Raw genomic sequence first — 20,922 nt, forward strand, 5'->3', positions numbered from 1 at the left:
AAGCCGAAGCCGAGGCCGAGGTCGAGCGAGCGACGACGACGGCGCGAGGGGGCACCTTCTTCTTAACCCTTTAAGAAGTAAAGGAAGTGTTTCCTAATATAAGGACAACAATTTCCTCTCTTCTACCGATATGGTAAAAATGACTATTCATTTGCACTTTTGCAATGACTTTTCATTTTCCCTCCAAAATTGGTTCCCCCATTTTCATTGGTTCTTCCACTTTCCATTTTCTCTTTTCATTTCCCATTCACTATTTCCCATTCATACCTTGCTAAACCCAACACCCAACACATATTGGATTGACACACTAAGTATTATTAGTAGGGCTAAAGAGACAAACACAAGAAAACGAGCCATAGCTAATATTTGTATTTTTTATTTATTTTTGGTATATAGGTGTGTCCAATTCTTGTGAAAATGAGTGACATATAATTCCCTATTTTTCAGCCCCTAATTAGTTATCTGTTATAACATGCAATTTTCATGAATTGTTGATTATCAATTGGAAATTTCGAACGATACTTCCTCTTCACACGATATAAGATTAGAACAAATTAAAACAAAATTACCCTGGCTAGCTGTTCATATAGTGATTAATTTATTAACCAAATGTGATAATATTACGTGGTCTATTTGCTTTCCTTATTTTGATTTTTGAGATCTCCGTCTTTGCTCTGGTTTGCTACCGTTATTTTGATATTCGTTTTTTAATTTTATTTTTAAACATATTTATTAATAATATAAAAAGTAACAGCTCGACTGAATTGCCCTTATTCAAATATTATAATTTATAGGAGTACTATATAATTCTAATTAAGTAATTATAATTATGAATATCTTTTTCAATAGATGCTTTAAGAATAAAAATCCCAAGTCTTTGGCTCGATAATCATCCCAATTTTTCGAATGTATGAACCAATATCCATCATATGAAATTGTTTTATTAAATCTCATCCGGCAATTTAATTTGTTTTCTTTTATGGTTTTTCATCCACATTAGAGCCCCAACTAAATTCGAATTGAACACTGCAGGGCCCATTCGGGGGCGGCGCTCCCAACATGATTTTCTCCATACCCAGGACTCAAACTCGAGACCTCTGGTTAAGGGTGAAGCACTCCCACCAGTGCACCACAACTCACGTTGGCTACGGCAATTTAATTTCATTTATAACAAAAAATTGAAAAAAATATATCTCCTTTTAATTGACTATTATCAAAAAATAAAATCGAAATAAATTTATATTAACCACATTCAATGTAAGTTCTGAACACATGGAGTTTTAACCATATTTCAGACTTAACAACAGACTTAAAGAACAATTCCTTGAGCTTGATTCCAAAAAATTAATTACTAATACTGAATTGCAGACTGGCCGTGGAATAACTTTCAATTTGTATCTGAACAAACTCAACTATATTCCATATAAAGAGAAAATTAAGTGTGTGTAATTATAAGGTGATTAATAAAAAGGAGAAGGAAATTTACTTGGCAAGTTTGGTAGTTTTGTCGCAGCTTAATGTCTACTAAAAATATTCTTGTGAATAAGAGGAATTCGTTTAGGAGCATACTTATTACGAGATACTGAGATAGTAATAACTATTCTCTCCATCCCATATTAGTTGTTATGTTTCATTTTTCAAGAGTTATGTAAATTTTAATCAATATTTTAAAATTTATAACTTTCATAAAATTGGCATGAGATAAATTGCAATTTGTAGTACTTTCCAATTTTCATATAGTTTTTGAATATCTTTATTTTAATTGTAAAATATTTAATTCAGCTAATTCAATTTGATTTCAAAAATTAGTCAAATTGACTTTTGAAATGCGAAACATGACAACTAATATGAGACGGAGAAAATAATTTTTTTTTACAACTGCAGGCAGCAGAGACACCTATTTTTTTTTCCATTTAATTTTGTTTTTTATTTTGAATAATTTGCTAAAATAAAATATAAAAATCATGATTTGAAGTTGTTCCTATTTATTTTTCATGTGATTTTTTTTATTCTTTTAGCAAATTATTCAAAATAAAAAACAAAAATTAAAAGAAAAAATAAAATATATATTTTATAGTAAGATTTTAAAATAAATAGCAAGATTTTGATATTTTTCAAACTTGAATTAATAAAATCTTACCTAAAAAATCGGAATGAATAATTTGCTAAAAAAATATAAAAATCACGTGCAAAATAAAAAGGAACAACTTCAAAAGAAGAAAAAAATTAAAAGGAAAAACTTTTTTTAAAAAAAAACTAAACTAAAAAACAAAAAATTAAAACATAAACTAAAAAAAAAAGAAAAGGAAAGAGGCGCAGGGCCTCCATTGTAAGGCTGCGCAGCCGTGCGCCTTGTAAGGCTGCGGTGCATCGTTTCTCCTTTTTCCCTAATTTAGACGGCGTTTGTTAGATCATTTTTTCCTAATTTAGACGGCGTTTGTTAGGCCATCTAAATATTGCTCTTTTGGTTCTCAATTCAATTTTGTTACCCTTTTTGAATTTTTGGCTAATTTTCTTGCCCTCTTGGCTCTGGACTCAAACAACTATCTGGGCTTGGATCTTTCTGTCCCTCTTTCAATTCATTCATGTATAAGGAATTCTGAGTTACTCTACAAATTCACCCAGATTAATTACCTGTACGATACGAGACTACAAGTAGTCTGAGTTGATAAATTTGTGACTAATTGGACGAGTTCTAGAATTGGCGTTACCATTTTCAGGCATATATTATTCACATTTTGTGAAAAGCTTCAGTTTTGCTACACAAGTTATGCAATAGTTACAGTTTTTGATAAATAATTGTACAAGGGATGCAAAATAAACACAATATCCCACTAGGATTTGTGGTTGTCATAGAACTAACTTTTTATTAAAGATTCACATTTTTTTCAAATGTCATCACTTATACATATAGATGAGGCCCTTGAAGTGCACTAACAAGTAGTGGTATGGCCAACAGGAGGCAGAGTATACCCTGTGTTACATTGTTGTGAGCCAGTTTGGAAACGTTTGGGATCATAATTCGTGTGTAAAAGTGCCTTCTTTATACACTTGCAAACTGTAGAATAATCCCCGCGATTTTTCATCATGTTACTTATATCTATCAGTCCTCTGCAGCATCTGCCTGATGGCTTGATCGAATGATATCTCCCTTGAATGTACGAAAGACAAGGTGCTAGCCTTTTCGAAACTGTTTCACAAGAAGGCTTGCCCATTGCTGGTGTTGCTAAAACAAGCAAGAGAATGATCAAAGCATAGATCAGCTTCGCCATTGTTTTTTTTTTGGATTTGGTGATTGTGAAAAGGAGAACTAAAGAGTAGTATTTATATTGTTATGTGAGGAGAGCTTTAAGGGTGTGTTGCCTGAATTTCATGGGCAGTTAGTATTCATGTATTTTGAAATGCTGATATTACTACACATTTGAAAACTGTGATTCCCTTTTTTGCTGGGACTGCATTCAATTCAATTATATATTAGGCTAAAAATATGTTGCCTTTTCATTTGACATAGAATTTAAAAAATTAAAGGAGATTTTGAATTTTGTAGTCTTAAATTAAAGATGTATATAGTCTTTTTAATATTATAAATTTGTCATGTATGATGTTGGAATTGGAAAACTTACTAAATATAGAAAGAGATACTCCGTCCGTTCCCTTTCTTCCCATTATACCTTTGATGAAATATTTAATTAATCTTGAAAATATAGACTTTGACCAACCTAAGAAATCTGTAAGTAATTACTATATTCATTGGAGTGCATCATGCATTAACTTCTTTTTTCATTCACTATTCTAAAAAATCTGATTTTGAAAAAAGAAATATCAACAAACAAATTAAAGCATTTTTACACAAAATATATAGGAAAATTGAGGTGGGAAAAATCTAATTTTTAAAGGGGAAAAGGGTTAAAAATGCCCTCAACGTATTGAAAATGGGTCAAAAATGCTCTCCTTTCACCTATTGGATAAAAAATGCCCTTAAGGTTATTTTTAAGGTTAAAATGCCCTTCTTTAACAGAACTTTGACATGGCATAAATGAAATTTTAAATTAAACACATGGCATTAAAGTATTGGTCCACGTAAATTTTTGACCCAACTCAAAGAATCCGACCGATGACTGGATTGGACTTCCATCTTCCCTTTTCCTATTATTGAGGAACCTGCAGTGCTCACTTCCACCAAAAACTCCATTGCATCCCAATGTGCCACCAGTAACCTTCGCCTGAACATGGTAACAATCCCCGCAGTGGAACCACCCAGGGTATTGGTGACCACGGTCCGTCCGACCGCCCCACGAAGGTCCAGTTTCCTTGATCAACCATATGTGGGTACGCAACAAGAATTCTATGGAAGGATCCAGGATTAAACCCAAACCACAACAACAATGTTCTCAATAGATTTCAGTCTCTGACACTCAAACCAAGCAACCGTGGTGAAATCCGTTCAATAAATTAAATAGATTCGAACAAAAAAAATCAGAAAATCAGCTGGGTTATATTAAAAAGGGTAGGTCAATTCCATTGAGTTGAGTCAAAAATTCATGTGGACCAATACTTTAACGCCACGTGTTCAATTTAAAATTTTATTTATGTCATGTTATAATTCTGTTAAAGAAGGGCATTTTTAACCTTAAAAATAATCTTAAGGGCATTTTTTATCCAATAGGTGGAAGGAGGGCATTTTTGACCTATTTTCAATACGTTGAGGGCATTTTTAACCCTTTTCCCATTTTTAAATTTTTTGGATCAATTGGTAAAAAAAATTGGCTCCAAAAATAAACTAAAAGATTTAAACAGTCATCCAAATGCATTTTAATTTTTGAAATCTAACATATTTATCATTTATTATAAAGTTGACTTAAGAAAACATTAAATAAGGATAGAAGAGTAAAGTTACTTAATTTCTTAATGTAAATACAAATTAAAAAGGTGACATACATAAAAAAACAGAGGAAGTACTATTTTTGAGACCCATTTTTTTTTTAAAAAAGACACTTAAACTGAAACAATGGGAATATTTTTTTGTATTTCTTGTATAAAAGAAATGGGGAACCTGGTTCTGTCACAACATACTTCTAATTTGCTGCCTTTGTACTATTAAGACAATTTTAATTTCTGGAGGGTTACAAAAAGGAGAACTATAAACAAAGACAACATATTACTATGAGCCTGTTTGAATTGTCTTATTTTAAGTATTTTAAAGTCAAAATAGTTTTTGAATATTTTTGTAGAGTTTGAGAAAAAAAAAAAAAAAACTACTTTTAGACACTTGTTTTTAAAAGCAAAAATAAGTCAAAAATTATAAGTTCTTCTAAGTGAATCTTATATAATGTTGTTACGTATTATCAAGAAAAGGGTAGAAATTTTTAGTAAATAATACAAAACTTATATAGCACTTTAAATCTTGAGTTTGTTTCCTAATATGAAAAAGATGGTTTACTTCCGGAGGAAATCAAATCATCTAAGTTGGACAATGCTAACACAGTACAAAAGGGAATGAACTTCTCTCTGCTGAGAGATTACAATATTTATCGACTTTAAATAAGTCTTCAACGAAGTCCAATAATTTATTATTGGGTTAATAGTTCTATTATTGATTTGTCGATCTTATAAGGATTCCGTGTCCTATCATTATTGGATTAGTGGTTTGGATCTCAATTTGGTTACTTCCAATAAGGGGAAAAATTGCGCGGTTAAGCAAATTTATACTATTTAATTACTCATTATAGCTATAGTTTGCTATAATTATCACTTGCGACTAACATTAACCATTTATTATGTGGACTGATTTCGAGTTTGTATAATTAGTCATGTTTGTATATGTATAATTCGTCACATTTGTATAATTCGCAACTAAAAATTCTTTGTTTGATTTATATTAGTATACGATGGTTTGTTTTTGTATATGACGATGGTTTCTTTTGGTTTTCAGTTTTGTCATCATATAGAATCAATCTTTTTGTGTATAACTTTTTCAAGTTTGTATAAACGTGCAGTTTTTTGATTTTGTATAATATAATTTATATAATGTAATTTGTATAATATATTTTGTATAATTGTTTAAAGTTCATATGTTTACGTTTGTATCAATTCGTTATTTCGAGTTTTATTATATTTGTATAATTTCAGACTTTATATTACTTGATTATACAAAAACACGTGAATTATACAAACGTACCTGCGAATTATACAAATTATTGTCCTCTATCGCTCGCCTCTCTCCTCCCTCTCCCAATCTCGCTTGTCCATTATACAAATGCATACGTATAATATACAATTATCTAATCGATATACATATACAATTCACCTCTCTCCCACTCTTTGCCCTCTCTCGCTCGCCTCTCTCCTCCCTCTCCCAATCTCGCTCGCCTCTCTCCTTCCTCTTCCAATCTCGCTTGCCATATATCAAAATACATATGTATAATATACAATTATCTAACCGATATACATATACAATTCACCTTTCTCCCACTATTTACCCTCTCTCACTCGCCTCTCTCCTCTCTCTCCCAGTCTCGCTCGCCTCTCTCCTCCCTATAACATGTAGCTACAAATTGTAATTATCAAACTATAGCTATGAAAAGTAATTAAGCTATTTTTGAGTGGCAATATGTGAAAGTTCTTCTTTCATTAATGAGTTATAATCGATAATTCAATACGAGAAGTAAAGTTATGATTTTTTTATTTTTTTTATTAGTTTCAAATATATATAATAAAGTAATTAATTTATAATAAATCTAGTCATGCTTTATTTATATAAAAACTAGCCAAAAGTCATGGAAAATATATACTACTATACAATATACTTAATTTGTCAAAGTTATAAAAAAAATATACACGGACTATACAATATAACTTATTTATTCATAAACTATACATTATGATACACTCAAAAAGCTGAATATATATTAATTATACATGAAATATACACTGACGAATTCAATCTTGATCAACTTACAATCACCTTTAAACGGTCCTAAAATTTAGATATTAATCTTCTAGATGTTTCGAGTTATTGATATATAATTCCCTCAAAACGATTCAAGTTTTCGATAGGGCGAATTTTATTTTTTAAAAAGAAGACGAAGAAGAAGAAGCAGCAACCATTAATGGCGAAATTGAAAGGAAGAAAAGCAACAACAACAACCATTAATGTCGAAATTGAAATGAAGAAGAAGCTGCAGCCATTAATGGTGAAATTGAAAGGAAGAAGAAGCAATAGCAACAATCATTAATGGCAAAATTGAAAGGAAGAAGAAGCAGCAGCAACAACCATTAATGGCAAAATTTAAAGGAAGAAGAAGAAGAGCAATCATTAATGGCGAAATTGAAAGAAAGAAGAAGCGGACGCAGAGCAGCCATTAATGCCAATTTAACAACGTATTTGGCCAATTTTGGTAAGTTTGAAACTGGGACAATTTTTTAGTAAAATAAAAAGCCGAGTGGCTACTTAGCATAATTTGCCCCCTTTTTCTCTATGATCATGGTGTTTGGGTAAAGAATTATTACTTCTTTATTACTAACTAGGAAACATATCGCGGTAAATTTATCAATTTAGAAAATATTTCTGAAGTACAAATTTTGTCAAACAAATATGATAAAACTTTTCATGTCTATGCATAAAACATAGTTAAAAAATATTCATGAAATCTTTCTTATATAATTTTGTTATTAAAATTAGAGTTAGATGAATGGTATTCTTTTTATTATTATATCTTCTTCAAAAAATGAAAATATATAAAAATATTTTCATTTTTAAATACAGTATTTGTGTATGTGATTCTAATAGTAGTAGGTTTGTTTCTTTCATCAGATATATGATATATTTGTTTTCCAAAAAATTCCTTCATTAAGAATAAAACAATAAAAAATGAATGAAACTAAACATATAAAGGGAAAAAAGAAATATAAGTACCCACTACAATGGAATCGCTCATCTTCAATTAGACAGTTAAAACTTAAAAGGTATTTACTACAATTTCTTTTGATTAAAAGATTAAAATTTTGAAATAATAGTTTTCCTTTATTTAATTATAAGTATTTAAAACTCTTTTTCTTAGTTATTATCCTATGACCAAAATTAAGTCAACTAATAGTGTCTTTCTCTAAGCTTATACATGAAAAGTATTATAAATTATAATTTTACTCATGTATTTATCAATATGAGTAAGAAGATATATATTAACTAAATTTTGATCGAAATTGATATCATTTGAATCTTAAGAAAGAGCGAATTAAAAAGAGAAAAAGATTTTAATAAGTGACAAATTAGATAATAGGAATAGTACAATAGGAATATGATATGACCTTGTTACAAATTTATCCAAGATATAATATGAATTAATGGATGAAATCTTCATGTATTTATACATACAAATTTAATTATTTTCTCAAATTAGTTCGAAAATTTTGCATATCACCTATTTTATAATTAATTCAGTTCATAGCTTAGATTTTTTAAAATTTGCAACTACAAAATTCTCTAATTTTTAAATTTAAAAGTAGATGTTCTAACATTAAAAAATATTTGTTAATATAACCCATATTTTATGTAAAAAAAACTATAGATTACAAAGTGAAAGGAAAAAAAAATTAAATCTAACTTGTAAAATATTCAAAATATGAAATATTTATCTTCTACTAATTTATAATCCGTAAAATTTAAAAGGGTTAAAAATGTATTGATGACGATCAACGTCACGAAATTTTATAAGCCTCAACTTGTTTAGTAAGAATACATTTTAGCCAAAAGTAATGTATCCCTTCTCTAACTGCTTTCAAAATTTTCTTGTTTACTTCCTCTTAACTTTTCTCAAAATCATATTTTTAAAATCCTCATACTATTTCAACATTTATATGAATTGGAACAATTTAATTAATTCAAATAATAGAAGAAAGTTCTTAGACATTCTTAGTATAATTTGTAAATATACGCATTTCTCAATGAAACAAATTTCTATTATATTTTATGAAGAATGGACAATTAGATCATTTCAATGATGAAAATTTTAAAATAAATAAAATAATGATAATTCACAAGGAGACTATAATTAGTTGGAACTTGGAAGCCATATATATTAACAAATAATTGATACATATACTAGATCAAAAAATGGATCAAAATTCACATGTTCTTTCCTCATTAGGAATCAAATCACTAATCCAAAGTCATTGAGATAATCTTTTTTGGCTTGTACTTCAAGAGGACCAGTGACAAGTCCAATCAACTTTAAAATCTCTTGTTTTTTCATCACTTGTGTGTCTCGCGAGGCATGGACCTAGTTATCCTTCAATCGTTATTCCTTTGTTTCAAAAAGAGCCAGAATCACCTCTTTTTTGATACATTTTCTACACACATAAAATTCATAATAAGCTCAAAACACTCAAAATGATAATCTAACAATACAATTATGCATAGAATATAAAGCAATAAGTTATTATTTGCCAATAACGTAGTATAAAATATAAACTTTTAGTCGAATACCATTCCACAATTTGGCATCTGTAGTTAGAGATGATCTAAAAAAGGAAGAGAGATCAAAGAGCCTAGCAACTGATTACATATGTGAAATGAAAGATTAAAGTTGTTAATGAGATAGAGGATGAATATGTACCTTTAAGCCTTAGAAGGAATTTAATTAGTTGTAGAGAGAAAATGCTTAGGAAAATAGTGAGGATTAACATAGTTTAAATAGCTATTAGAAATTAAATATAATCATTAATGTTGCAATTATTAAAAAAATTAAACTTTTCTAATTAGTGCTAATTTGTTGATACTCAGTTATGTCAGATTAGGAAAACGTCATATTGCTAATTTAATTTTAAATATATTGTCAAATTAAACTACCATTTATTTTGTAATAAAAGTAAATTAACGTTACTGTCAATTGTATGGAGTTAGTTAATCAATGCTTTAATGCCAATAATATTTAATAATAATTTAATTGAAGAAATTACTACGTGTTATAATTATACTAAATGCACCACTAAATAAATAAATAGTACTCCCTTTGTCCCTAATTACTTGTCCATATTTCCCTTTTTAGTTGTTCCTAATTACTTGTCCATTTTGACAAATTAAGAAAGGACAATTTTTTTTACCTATTATACCCTCAATTAATTACTTTAAAAAATGAAATCTTAAGTTTTTAATTCATCCAATTCATAATTAATAGGGGTAAAATGGTAAACTCACTATGTTAATTATTATTTTCTTAATAGATGTGTCAATTCAAAAGTGGATAAATAATTAGGGATAGAGGGAGTAATAGAGGCCAATGAAGCATGCCACATCAGTGATTTTTTTCCCATCTTTATATATATATATATTGATTCTACGAGATATTTATTACTTCTCACCGGTAAAGAATTATGATTTATCCTCACATTTTATTTGAAACACTTTTGAAACATATACAGGACAATATTGATTAGAATTGATCACTCTTAAAATAGTTATTTTCCTCGTGAATTTTATAAGAACACTACTTTCTCATCAACGCAACCCGATGATGTTGACGCTCAAGAAAGGTAATACCATCAACATTGATTTATTGAGATCAATTTTTAACGTGAATGGTGCTAGACTAACAGTAATACCTACGATTACGCATAATTGTTAAATAGTAAAATCGAATTTATTTATTAAATATTTTAAAATTTAATTTCTATTTTTATTTGCCATTTTTTACAAATCAAGAAAAAATATTTTTTTTATTCTAATATAAAATTATTAACATTGAGTTAATATCTTTGAAAAATGTAATGAATAAATATGTTTAACACCCTATTAATTAATAGTGGTAAATGTTAAACTCAGTAACATTTTATTTGGAACACTTTTAAAACATATACAAGATAATATTTGTAAGAATTGATCACTCTTAAAATAGTTCTTTTCATCGTGAATTTTATTAGAACACTACTTTCATCCATCAAAGCAATCCGATGAAGTTAAGTTTAGACAAGAACCGGCCCGGTTTAAGAAACAAGAACTGACCGGGTTTGAGGTAATCCTTTTTTTTCTTTTCCTAAATCTATAAGAATTCGAGCTCTTTTTATATATAGTTCAAAAAGTCACCATCATAAGATTTCTCTTTCCCCCAAATCTCAATCGCCGGCGAACAAGCGCGAAACTACCAAAATCTATCGACCGGCATCAATCAACCGGCAATGGAGATGACGGAAGGATCAGTGATTCATCAAGTTCTCGTCAAATTCCTCGACGGAAAGCACAAAGCCCTAAATTTCACTACCCCATCCATCTCCACCCTAACCCTAAAGCACAAAATACAGAGCCTAACTTCAATTCCTTCTCACCTTCAGCTTCTACTCCCTTCCAATTCATTTTACCCTCTTCATGACCACCAAACCCTAAATCTCGCAAACGGTTTACCCGAAACCCGAAATATCGGATCGCCGGAAAATCTCACAAATTTGTCTGCGGAGAAGGGCAATTTTCCGGTTGTGGTGAATTTGTTGCTTCGGCTAAGGGGTGGTAAAGGAGGTTTCGGTTCATTGCTGAGAGGAGCGGCAACCAAGGCAGGGCAGAAGAAAACGAATAATTTTGACGCGTGTAGGGATATGAGTGGTAGAAGGTTGAGGCATGTGAATGCGGAAAAGAAGCTGGAAGAGTGGAGAGCAGAAGCAGAAGAGAGGAAATTGGAGAAGATGGCGGATGAGTTTCTTAAGAAGAATGCAAAGGAAGCTGCGAAGAAAGGTAAAAAGGGTGCTACTGGAAGTAACACGGATAAGTATGTGCAGAAGTATAGGGAGGATTCTGCTAAGTGTATGGAGGAAGTGGATAGGTCAGTTAGGGAGTCCCTTAAGGGATTCGTGTCATCTAAAAGGAAGGGGGTTGAACTCAATGAATCAGAGTCCAAAAAGCTCAAGATATGGTAAGCACTGTCACCTTTTTATTTCTTGCATTCCTTTTGCCCCTTTTTGTTTAAGAACAACTAATTTGTTTTGAAAAGCCTCAATTTTTAGTATTGGAATGAGGAATGGCTATTGAGGATTAGTATTGGAATGAGGAATGATCGTTGAGGATTTGTGGGTGACCCGACTAGTTTGTGGTTTAGGTTTGCTGTTGTTTTATGTTGAATTGAGTTTCTTTTTAGAAGCCATATCTTGGGTTGAAGTTGAACAATTGAATGTCATCTCTGTTCTTTTTAGTGAGTGAAATAGATTTCAGTTTAATGTGAGTGCATGGACTCCATGCTTTGTATTTTCCAAAATCAAGTAGTTTTGATAGGCAATACTCTTGTATAGTAGGTTCCTCTCTTTTTTACAAAGTTGTATTGCCTCAAAAGATACATTCGGCAACCATAGAACCTTGGTTAACAAGTGGAACACTCCGCTCGGATGTTGGGCAATCAAGGACGGAGAAGGGAAATGATCCATTATCAGCATTCTTAAGACCAAGTAGTTGGACAGAAAGGAGGGGAAGTTCTCCCTTCCTGGTTTTCCTGATTCTCTCTTTTTATAATTAAATTATAATTATATAATTATTTATTTACTTATTTGGTTAAAGGATGTTGGTTCTCCTGTAGTTGGATCATAAGAATCCTTAGTTAGAATGGGTTTGTGAATTTTCTATCTCTAATTTCCCTCGACCTATTATTTGCCTAATCAATTTGCTCTAAAAATAAGGTGGTGGAGTAGTCACTGTCCTGTTTTTATTATATATATTAAACAATCCAAAGGGGGAGACCTAATGGTCAATGAATGGTAGGAGAGCCATGATGTGTCTCTCAGGTTCAAATCTGCCTAAGCCATGTAAATTATATTAAACACTCATAACTGTACATGTTACCTGCCTGATAGAAAACCTTGTAAACTTTTGAATGATTAGATGATTGAATGCAAGTAGTAGAAATTATGTTTTCTTTGATGATTCTCCACTGTTTGCATAATTTTTGTACATAATCTATATGTTGAATTTTCTCATTTGTTCGATGAACTTATTATCTTATAAAAAAGGAATTATAACTTAAAGTTTGTGATTTTTGGTAGGAAGGGTAAGAGGATAATGGGCGATAGTGATAGCGAGGATCTAGATGATGATGATGACAGTGACGAAGAAGAGGAAGAGAAAGATAAATCCATTGTCATAGATAATGGGGGCAATTCAGACTCCAATGGAGAAGCAGAGGGAAGTTTGGATTCTGTGACTGGCAGAAAAGTTGATGGTGGTGCGTCTGAGAGTGGCTCCGAGGAAGAAAAGGATACTCTTCTTCTGAAGAATCTTGAATCTGGTAAAGATGTCAATGTAAATGCAGTTCACCATGAAGGTGAAAGTCTGTCCTCACTCACTCCAGACAGTCCAGAAAATACTGGGCAGAGTGTTGTTGCCTCTAGTGTTGGCACTGATATTGCATCTGCGATTGAAAGTATTCAAACAGAAAAAGAAGGTTCTGGTACTTCTGAGCCAATTGTTGTGGAGGCGAGCTCCGGTGTGAAAGAAGACAATGCTGTAGAACCCAGTAATAATCTAAGCCCTATATCAGAACCTCAGGAAGATGCAGTCTCAAAGGATTCAGACTTAGAAAAACCTTTGAATTTTGAGCAATTTAGTTCAGCGGCGGAACTGGAGGTATGCATTATCTCTGATATAGTATAGTTGATTTCCATTGCTTAGCACATGTGTCTTGTTCAATACGTATCATTAAAGCCTTCCTCTGCTTGCTGTAACAATTTGTTCTCAACTGGTTGTTAATCAAATTTAAGATTACAATGCTTCAACTTTTCTCTTTGGCTAATTCTACAACTTTCTATAACCCCCCACCCCACCCCCCTGCGTGTGTCCCTTTCAGCTGTGGATAGCTCAAAAGTTGCCAATGATTGTTACTTGTTTACATGGCCTTCCCTGTGAGATTAATAGCAGTTAATAAATATTTCTTTTGGGGTGTGTGGCCTAGTGGCTAAGTAGGAGAGTCCCAACACTTCTATATCCTGCAGGCTGCACTGCAGGTAAGCTTAACCTGTTTACAGTGAAATCCTTGAGAGGGTTAATAAACACCTCGTTTGTCATGGTCCATACTTTTTTTAATCATCTTTTAGCTAATGTCCGAGTTTAATTTGTTATTTTTCTTCTGTTACTTTGCATAGCTGATGGCACTGCTGCTTTTCTAATTTGTGTTTTTAATGTCGATTCAGTGATATCGCTTCAATGACTAGTATAAAACTCCTTTATGGCTTCAATGGGATGTTAACGTAATTGCTGGAAAATGATTCTGAAGAAAATTGCAGTAAAATAAAAATAAAAAAAAGGCAGGGAAGTCATTCTCTAGTATTCTTTGTTTGAAAAAAAATGGAGTTTAAACAATCTCAAAAAATAATAATTGGAGTTTAAATGAGAACAAGACCATTTCTTTTCCTTACATTTGCAGCACTATGGAGGAAATCTTTCCTGGGTGAAGTTTTTAAGCGCATTTCCAAACCCTTTATTTTTTACTAAATGCATCAAAAAGTGTGAATAATTTACTTTCTGGTACTTGGTTTTCCTTTTCCACACAATCAAATGGTACCTACGGGCTACGTGTCCTTGGTGCGAGTAAGTTTGTGTTTTAGGGGGAATAAGGTTGTGGGTCTTCTGTTTATTAGTCTTCCTTTCTTGTTGGAGCTCTGGGCCGTAGGGCATTACTTGGTTCATCTGCCACCGCTCTATGTCTACTCTTTGTCTCAGATAACAGTATGGAAGTTTGACATGAATATTTTTTTTTATATATATGCTATTTTAATTGGGACTATATACTATGATTTTTGCATTGATTGTTGTGTGGTCTCTATGTTTTCCTCGTCACCAGTAAGCTTGTGTTACTGTTCATTGGTGAATGCAGAAGTGTTTGTCACCAATAATTCCTAACTAAATGTACTTTGATTTGGTTGTGTTAGGTCCTCGGCATGGAGAGGTTAAAATCAGAACTTCAAGTGCGTGGGTTGAAGTGTGGAGGCACCCTGCAGGAACGTGCAGCCAGGCTTTTCTTACTCAAAACTACACCTCTGGAGATGCTTCCAAAGAAGTTGCTTGCTAAGAAGTAATTTTGTGCTCGTTTGTTTTGCTATTGTAGCTGGTTGTAATTGTAACCTCATGTTTTGAGTGTCAGCTTATTCTCTATTTGACTTACTATGTAGATATACGTGTGTATTTTTCTATAGATTTCAACAACTTCCAAGGACGAACAGCAGTAATTCACTTTTTTAGAGTGATAAAAGGTGACTGATGTTGATTTGGTTCCAATATTTCTGAATTCGTTGTTGTATCACTACGACTTGCTTGGTTCATCTTTTTAAAACGGAATCCACCTAGTAATGGTGTTTGAAATGAACCAAATCAAGAATCTTGGGAACTTACAGTTTCCTTTTGATTGCCTTCAGTTATACCCACAATCATGTTTTTCCATTTTAGAGCTTTTTCCCCTCAGTGTACCAATTCGTGTAGAAGTAAAAATTAAACTAGAAGCATGAAATCTAGTTTTATTCACAATCATGCTACAACAATATTTACCCGTCGAATGGAAAGCATAAATTAGAGAAAATGTTTCAACAAATCCAGATTTGGCATGGAGGGAACTAATTCACCTGTTGTTGGAGTTGGAACATTGGGATAGTTGGTTTCTCTGCTTGTCCTGTTACTTATCAAGATGAACATCCCATGATAGTCGAACGTTTCCATGAAAATGAGATAACAAGGAGAAGGTATAATTCTGAGAAGATGCCGAAAAAAGGTTTAAATGTAGAAGCTTTCTTGGAAGAAAATTAGAAGGTTTAAATGCAAACTTTGATTAGGTACAAAACTGCATAATTATTATCTTTTGATTGATTAACTTGATTATCCATATGATTAGCATGATCATTACACTTTTTAGTTCATGGGCCTCAATGTACTTTTTTCCTTCTTTAGCGGAAGAACTTGGCTAATAATAGGAAAACAAAGGGGTCCCTCAGCAAAAAATTCCAAAATAATTTTCCTATTATTTACATTTTCTATAAAAGCAATCAATGTCCATGTGTTGAACATAGAGAACAACAACTTGTGCTCCCTCCGCCATAGTGAATTAAACAAAGCCACGGTCTCCTATGCCCAGCTATCTCTATACGTGGCACTATCTCATTGGTTAAGCCACCTCGGTGCAAAAAAACAAAAAAATTATACACACAAAAAAGAAAGATTGTGCGCCCCACAAATCTCATCTGTTGAGAACTGTATTCCTTTCTTCAACTTCTAAAGAATTTTTCTGCGGAACTATACATACAGCTTTCTGTATATATAGATTCGTGAGTTCAACAACCCTAAAAATGGTGAAGTTGTAGAGAGAGAGAAAGTGAGCTACAGCTTGGCGATGTTGGAGAGGTGGTGCGGAAATCGAGGTAAAGATTCCCGTCTTTGTAACTTTAACCCGGACCCGATTCCCAACATTGACTGTGCGAGAAATGCCTACGTCACCTGAAGAAAACCCTAACCCTAAGGTTATGTCGGCGGCGGCGGCGAAGAAACGGCGGTCGAGCTTGTCGGATATATGGAATAACAAGGATACTCAGGCGTTGAAGCAATTGGTGCTTCAAATGCGAGCTCAATCGGTTTCTAATTCCACTACTCCACCGTCTGAGCCCGAATCTGATATTCAATCCCTAACCCTAGATGACCCGGAGCCGACCCGTTTTAGTTCTGGACCAGATTATACCGCCGTACTTTCTGATAAGTTGCTGTTAAGTGTGCTTTCGAAGCTTCCGGAACAGCAACATACTTCTAATTCATTAGTTTGTAAGCGTTGGTGTAAGTTTAGTGGGAAGTTGGTTAGGTCTATTAAGCTGTTAGATTGGGAATTTTTAGAATCTGGGAGGCTTAGTTATAGATTTCCGGGTTTAATTGACATTGACCTAGTCCGAGCATGTGTGAAATCCCGGAGGAATTCGGGAATTGTGATGAGTCATAGGCTCGTTTCGGTGCATTTGGATTCGAACTCTATTCATGGAGGGTTTGTTGGGAAAGAGGGCTTTTTGGCACAAGAGGTGGTTGATGGAGGGGTTAAGGTTTTAGTTGAGGGTTGTGCTAATTTAAGAAGAATACTATTGATGAATGCGAGTGTAGAGGGGCTGGGTTATTTGGGTGAAAAGTGTGAAACTTTACAGGAGTTGGAATTGCATTTCTCTGATGACTTTGCATTGAAGGGGTTATTTGGCTGTAGGAATTTGCAGATACTGAAATTGGTTGGTTGTATTGATGGACTATATAATTCCATGGTTTCAGATATAGGGTTGACCATTTTAGCTCAAGGGTGTCCGCGTTTACTGAAGCTTGAGCTGGTCGGATGTGAGGGAAGTTATGATGGGATCAAAGCAATTGGGCAGTGCTGTCAGATGCTTGAGGAATTGATACTTTGTGATCATAGGATGGATGGTGGGTGGTTGTCTGCTTTGTCATTTTGCAGCAACTTGAAAACTTTGAAGCTTCAGTGTTGTAAGGTTCTAGATTCAAGTCCTGGCCCTGATGAACACTTGGGTTCTTGTTCTACTCTCGAGGAGCTACATTTACATCAGTGTCAATTACGGGATAAGCAAGGTGTGAGAGCATTGTTTCTGGTTTGTGGGACTGTCCGAGAGCTCGTCTTTGGGGACTGTTGGGGATTAGACAACACTATATTTGCTGCTGCAAGTGTTTGTCGGTACGAACACATATTTATTCTATTTATGTATTGTATATGCATTTCTAACTTTAACAGATGGGTCATCTGATAAATTTGAAATTGATGTATGAAATTGTTAATGAGTGCATGTAGAAATGGAAAACTTGCTGAATGGATAAGGAAATTTTCATCTTTAACAATTGAATGACCAACTTTTTTGGCGAGAATTTATCTGTTTGCAAACATAGAAGATAGGTGCATATTTTTAAAAGGATTTGTACCCAAGCTTCAGAAGAGACTTCCATAGTCCTTTGCTTATTAAAATTCTGTGTTATTAATCTCTCAGAGAAAAAGGAGGTAACTAACAATGTTGCGATGAGATAAATTACAACAACAACAAACCCAACGTAATATCACAAATGGGATCAGGGAGGGTAGAGTGTACGCATACCTTATCCCTACCTTGAGAAGGTAGAGAGGCTGCTTCTGGTAGACCCTTGGTGGGGTCTGAGAGGTAGATAAATTATCATCATTAAATGCACAAAGTGTTCCAAAATCAGTTTGACACCTAAAATTTCTTTCTATAATATCTAATATTAATAATTTGGCTGCTTTTCTTTAAAGAAAAAAACCAACTGCAGTCAAATTCGTCTTTTATGGCTAATTTGATGCAGTGCATTTCTTTTTTCAACAGAAGATTGCATCTAGCTCGTCCATGAACTCTATAAGTAGAAAACATAATAATTGTGCTGACACTTCCAAGATTAATGGGAACTTTTTTCTTTTTAGGAGCTTGAGAAATCTCTCTTTGGAAGGATGCTCGTTGCTCACGACGGAAGGATTAGATTCGGTAGTTCAGTCATGGAAAGAGCTTGAAAGGCTTAAGGTAGTCTCATGTAACAATATAAAGGATAGTGAAATAACACCAGAACTAGCAACTTTATTTTCTGTTCTCAAAGAGCTAAAGTGGAGGCCAGATTCTCGATCTTTTCTATCATCAGGTCTTGAAGGGACTGGTATTGGCCAGAAAGGTGGTAGATCGTTGCGGAGGAAGTAGAGTGTGAACTGGTAAAGATGTCAATGTAAATGCAGTTCACCATGAAGGTGAAAGTCTGTCCTCACTCACTCCAGACAGTCCAGAAAATATTGGGCAGAGTGTTGTTGCCTCTAGTGTTGGCACTGATATTGCATCTGCGATTGAAAGTATTCAACCAGAAAAAGAAGCTTCTGGTACTTCTGAGCCAATTGTTGTGGAAGCGAGCTCCGGTGTGAAAGAAAGCAATGTTGCAGAACCCAGTAATAATTTAAGACCTATACCAGTTCCTCAGGAAGATGCAGTCTCAAAGGATTCAGACTTGGAAAAACCTTTGATTTCCAAGAATTTAGTTCAGCTGCAGAACTGGAGGTATGCATAATCTCTGATATAGTATAGTTGATTTCCTTTGCTTAGTATATGTGTGTTGTTCAATACATATCATTAAAGCCTTTCTCTGCTTGCTGTAACAATTTGTTCTCAACTGGTTGTAAATCAAATTGAAAATTACAGTGCTCAACTTTTCTGTTTGGCTAATTCTACAACTTGTTATAACCCCCAACCCCGCCCCACCCCCTGCGCGTGCCCCTTTCTGTTTTGGATAGCTCAAAAGTTGCCAATGACCGTGCAATTCGGTGATTGTTACTTGTTTACATGGCCTTTTCTGTGAGGTCAATATCAGTTTATAAATAATTTTTTTTGGGGGGTGTGGCCCTAGTGGCTAAGTAAGAGAGTCCCAACACTTCTATATCCTGCTGGCTGCACTCCAGATAAACTTAAACTGTTGACATTGAAATCCTTGAGAGGGTTAATAAACACCCATCTGTCATGGCCCATACTTTGTTTTAAATCATCTTTTAGCTAATGTCCGAGTTTAATTTGTTATTTTCTTCTGTTACTTTGCATAGCTGATGCACTGCTGCTTTTCTAATTTGTGTTTTTAGTGTTGCCTTCAGTGATATTGCTTCAGTGACTAGTAAAACTCCTTTATGGCTTCAATGGGATGTTAACAAAGTTGCTGGAAAATGATTCTTGGGAGAATTGCAGTAAAAAAAGAAAAAAAAGAAAGCAGGGAAGTCATTTTCTAGTATTGTTTGAAAGAAATTGGAGTTTAAATGAGAAGTGGAACAAGACCCTTTTTTCCCCTTACATTTGCAGGACTTTGGTGGAAATTTTTTCTGGGTGAAGTTTTTAAGTGCATTTCCATCAACTTTATTTTTTTACTAAATGCATCAAAAAGTGTGAATAATTAACTTTCTGATACTTGGGTTTCCTTTCCACACAATCAAATGGTACCTATGTGTCCTTGCTGCGAGTAAACCATGTTTTAGGGGGAAAAGGATGTGTGTCTTCTGTTTATTGGTCTTCCCTTCTTGTTGGAACTGTGGCCTTCGGGCATTGCTTGGTTCATCTGCCACTGCTAAGTTTGTACTCTTCGTCACAGATAACAGTATGGAAGTTTGACATGAATACTTTAATATATGTGCTATATTAAATTGGGACTATATACTACTATGATTTTGGCGTTGATATTGTTGTCTGGTCTCTATGTTTTCCTCGTCACCAGTAAGCTTTTGTTACTGTTCATTGGTGAATGCAGTAGTGTTGTCACCAATAATTCCTAACTGTATGTACTTTGATTTGGTTGTGTTAGGTCCTTGCCATGGAGAGGTTAAAGTTAGAACTTCAAGTGCGTGGGTTGAAGTGTGGATGCACTCTGCCAAGAGCGTGCATCCAGGCTTTTCTTGCTCAAAACCACACCTTTGGAGATGCTTCCAAAGAAGTTGCTTGCTAAGAAGTAATTTTGTGCTCGTTTGTTTTGCTATTGTAGCTAGTTGTAATCGTAACCTCATTTTTTAAGTGTCAGCTTATTCTCTATTTGACTTGGTACCCGTTTGGATTGGCTTATTTTAGGTGCTTTTAAGCCAAAATAGCTTTTAAGCAGTTTTGAAGTATTTGGGCAAAGTTAAAAAGTGCTTATAAGCACTTATTTTCAAGTCAAAATAACAAAAATAAGCCAAAAGTCACAAGTTAGAAATCCTAGCTTATGGCTTTTGGCTTTTAAGTCATAAGCCAATCCAAACAGGCCCTAACTTATGTAGATATGCGTATGTATTTTTCAATAAATTTCAACTACTTACAAGGACAAACAGCAGTAATTCACTTTTTAGAATAATAAACGAATGTTGATTTGGTTCCGATATTTCTGAATTTTATGTTGTATCACCATGATTTGCTTGATTCATCTTTTCTAAACGGAAA

The 20,922-nt window shown here is 33.4% G+C and overlaps 3 protein-coding genes across 4 annotated transcripts; 2 read left to right on the forward strand and 1 right to left on the reverse strand.

Annotated features, from left to right (window-relative positions):
- Window positions 1-2,933: 2,933 nt before the first annotated feature.
- On the reverse strand, window positions 2,934-3,272 carry LOC107062254 (non-specific lipid-transfer protein-like). The gene has a single exon (XM_015312666.1). The coding sequence runs from the start codon at window positions 3,270-3,272 to the stop codon at window positions 2,934-2,936; it is 339 nt and encodes a 112-aa protein (XP_015168152.1).
- Window positions 3,273-11,050: 7,778 nt separating this feature from the next.
- LOC102578820 (protein SDE2 homolog) lies at window positions 11,051-15,266 on the forward strand. The gene is made up of 3 exons (XM_006339637.2): window positions 11,051-11,897; window positions 13,015-13,594; window positions 14,896-15,266. The coding sequence occupies exons 1-3, from the start codon at window positions 11,173-11,175 to the stop codon at window positions 15,040-15,042; spliced, it is 1,452 nt and encodes a 483-aa protein (XP_006339699.1). The 5' UTR covers window positions 11,051-11,172; the 3' UTR covers window positions 15,043-15,266.
- Window positions 15,267-16,048: 782 nt separating this feature from the next.
- Window positions 16,049-20,861, forward strand: LOC102579153 (F-box protein At5g51380-like). Of its 2 annotated transcripts, XM_006339638.2 has the most exons (3): window positions 16,050-17,666; window positions 18,417-19,032; window positions 20,315-20,861. In XM_006339638.2, the coding sequence occupies exons 1-2, from the start codon at window positions 16,435-16,437 to the stop codon at window positions 18,682-18,684; spliced, it is 1,500 nt and encodes a 499-aa protein (XP_006339700.1). In that variant the 5' UTR covers window positions 16,050-16,434; the 3' UTR covers window positions 18,685-19,032; window positions 20,315-20,861. The 2 variants fall into 2 exon arrangements, with proteins under 2 accessions (XP_015167782.1, XP_006339700.1); XM_015312296.1 differs by lacking the exons at window positions 18,417-19,032; window positions 20,315-20,861 and adding an exon at window positions 17,974-18,135 and having other exon boundaries at window positions 16,049-17,666.
- The last annotated feature ends 61 nt before the right edge of the window (window positions 20,862-20,922 follow it).

The sequence above is a fragment of the Solanum tuberosum genome, unplaced genomic scaffold (genome assembly GCF_000226075.1).
Source record: "Solanum tuberosum cultivar DM 1-3 516 R44 unplaced genomic scaffold, SolTub_3.0 scf00010, whole genome shotgun sequence".
Classification (NCBI taxonomy): Eukaryota; Viridiplantae; Streptophyta; class Magnoliopsida; order Solanales; family Solanaceae; genus Solanum; species Solanum tuberosum.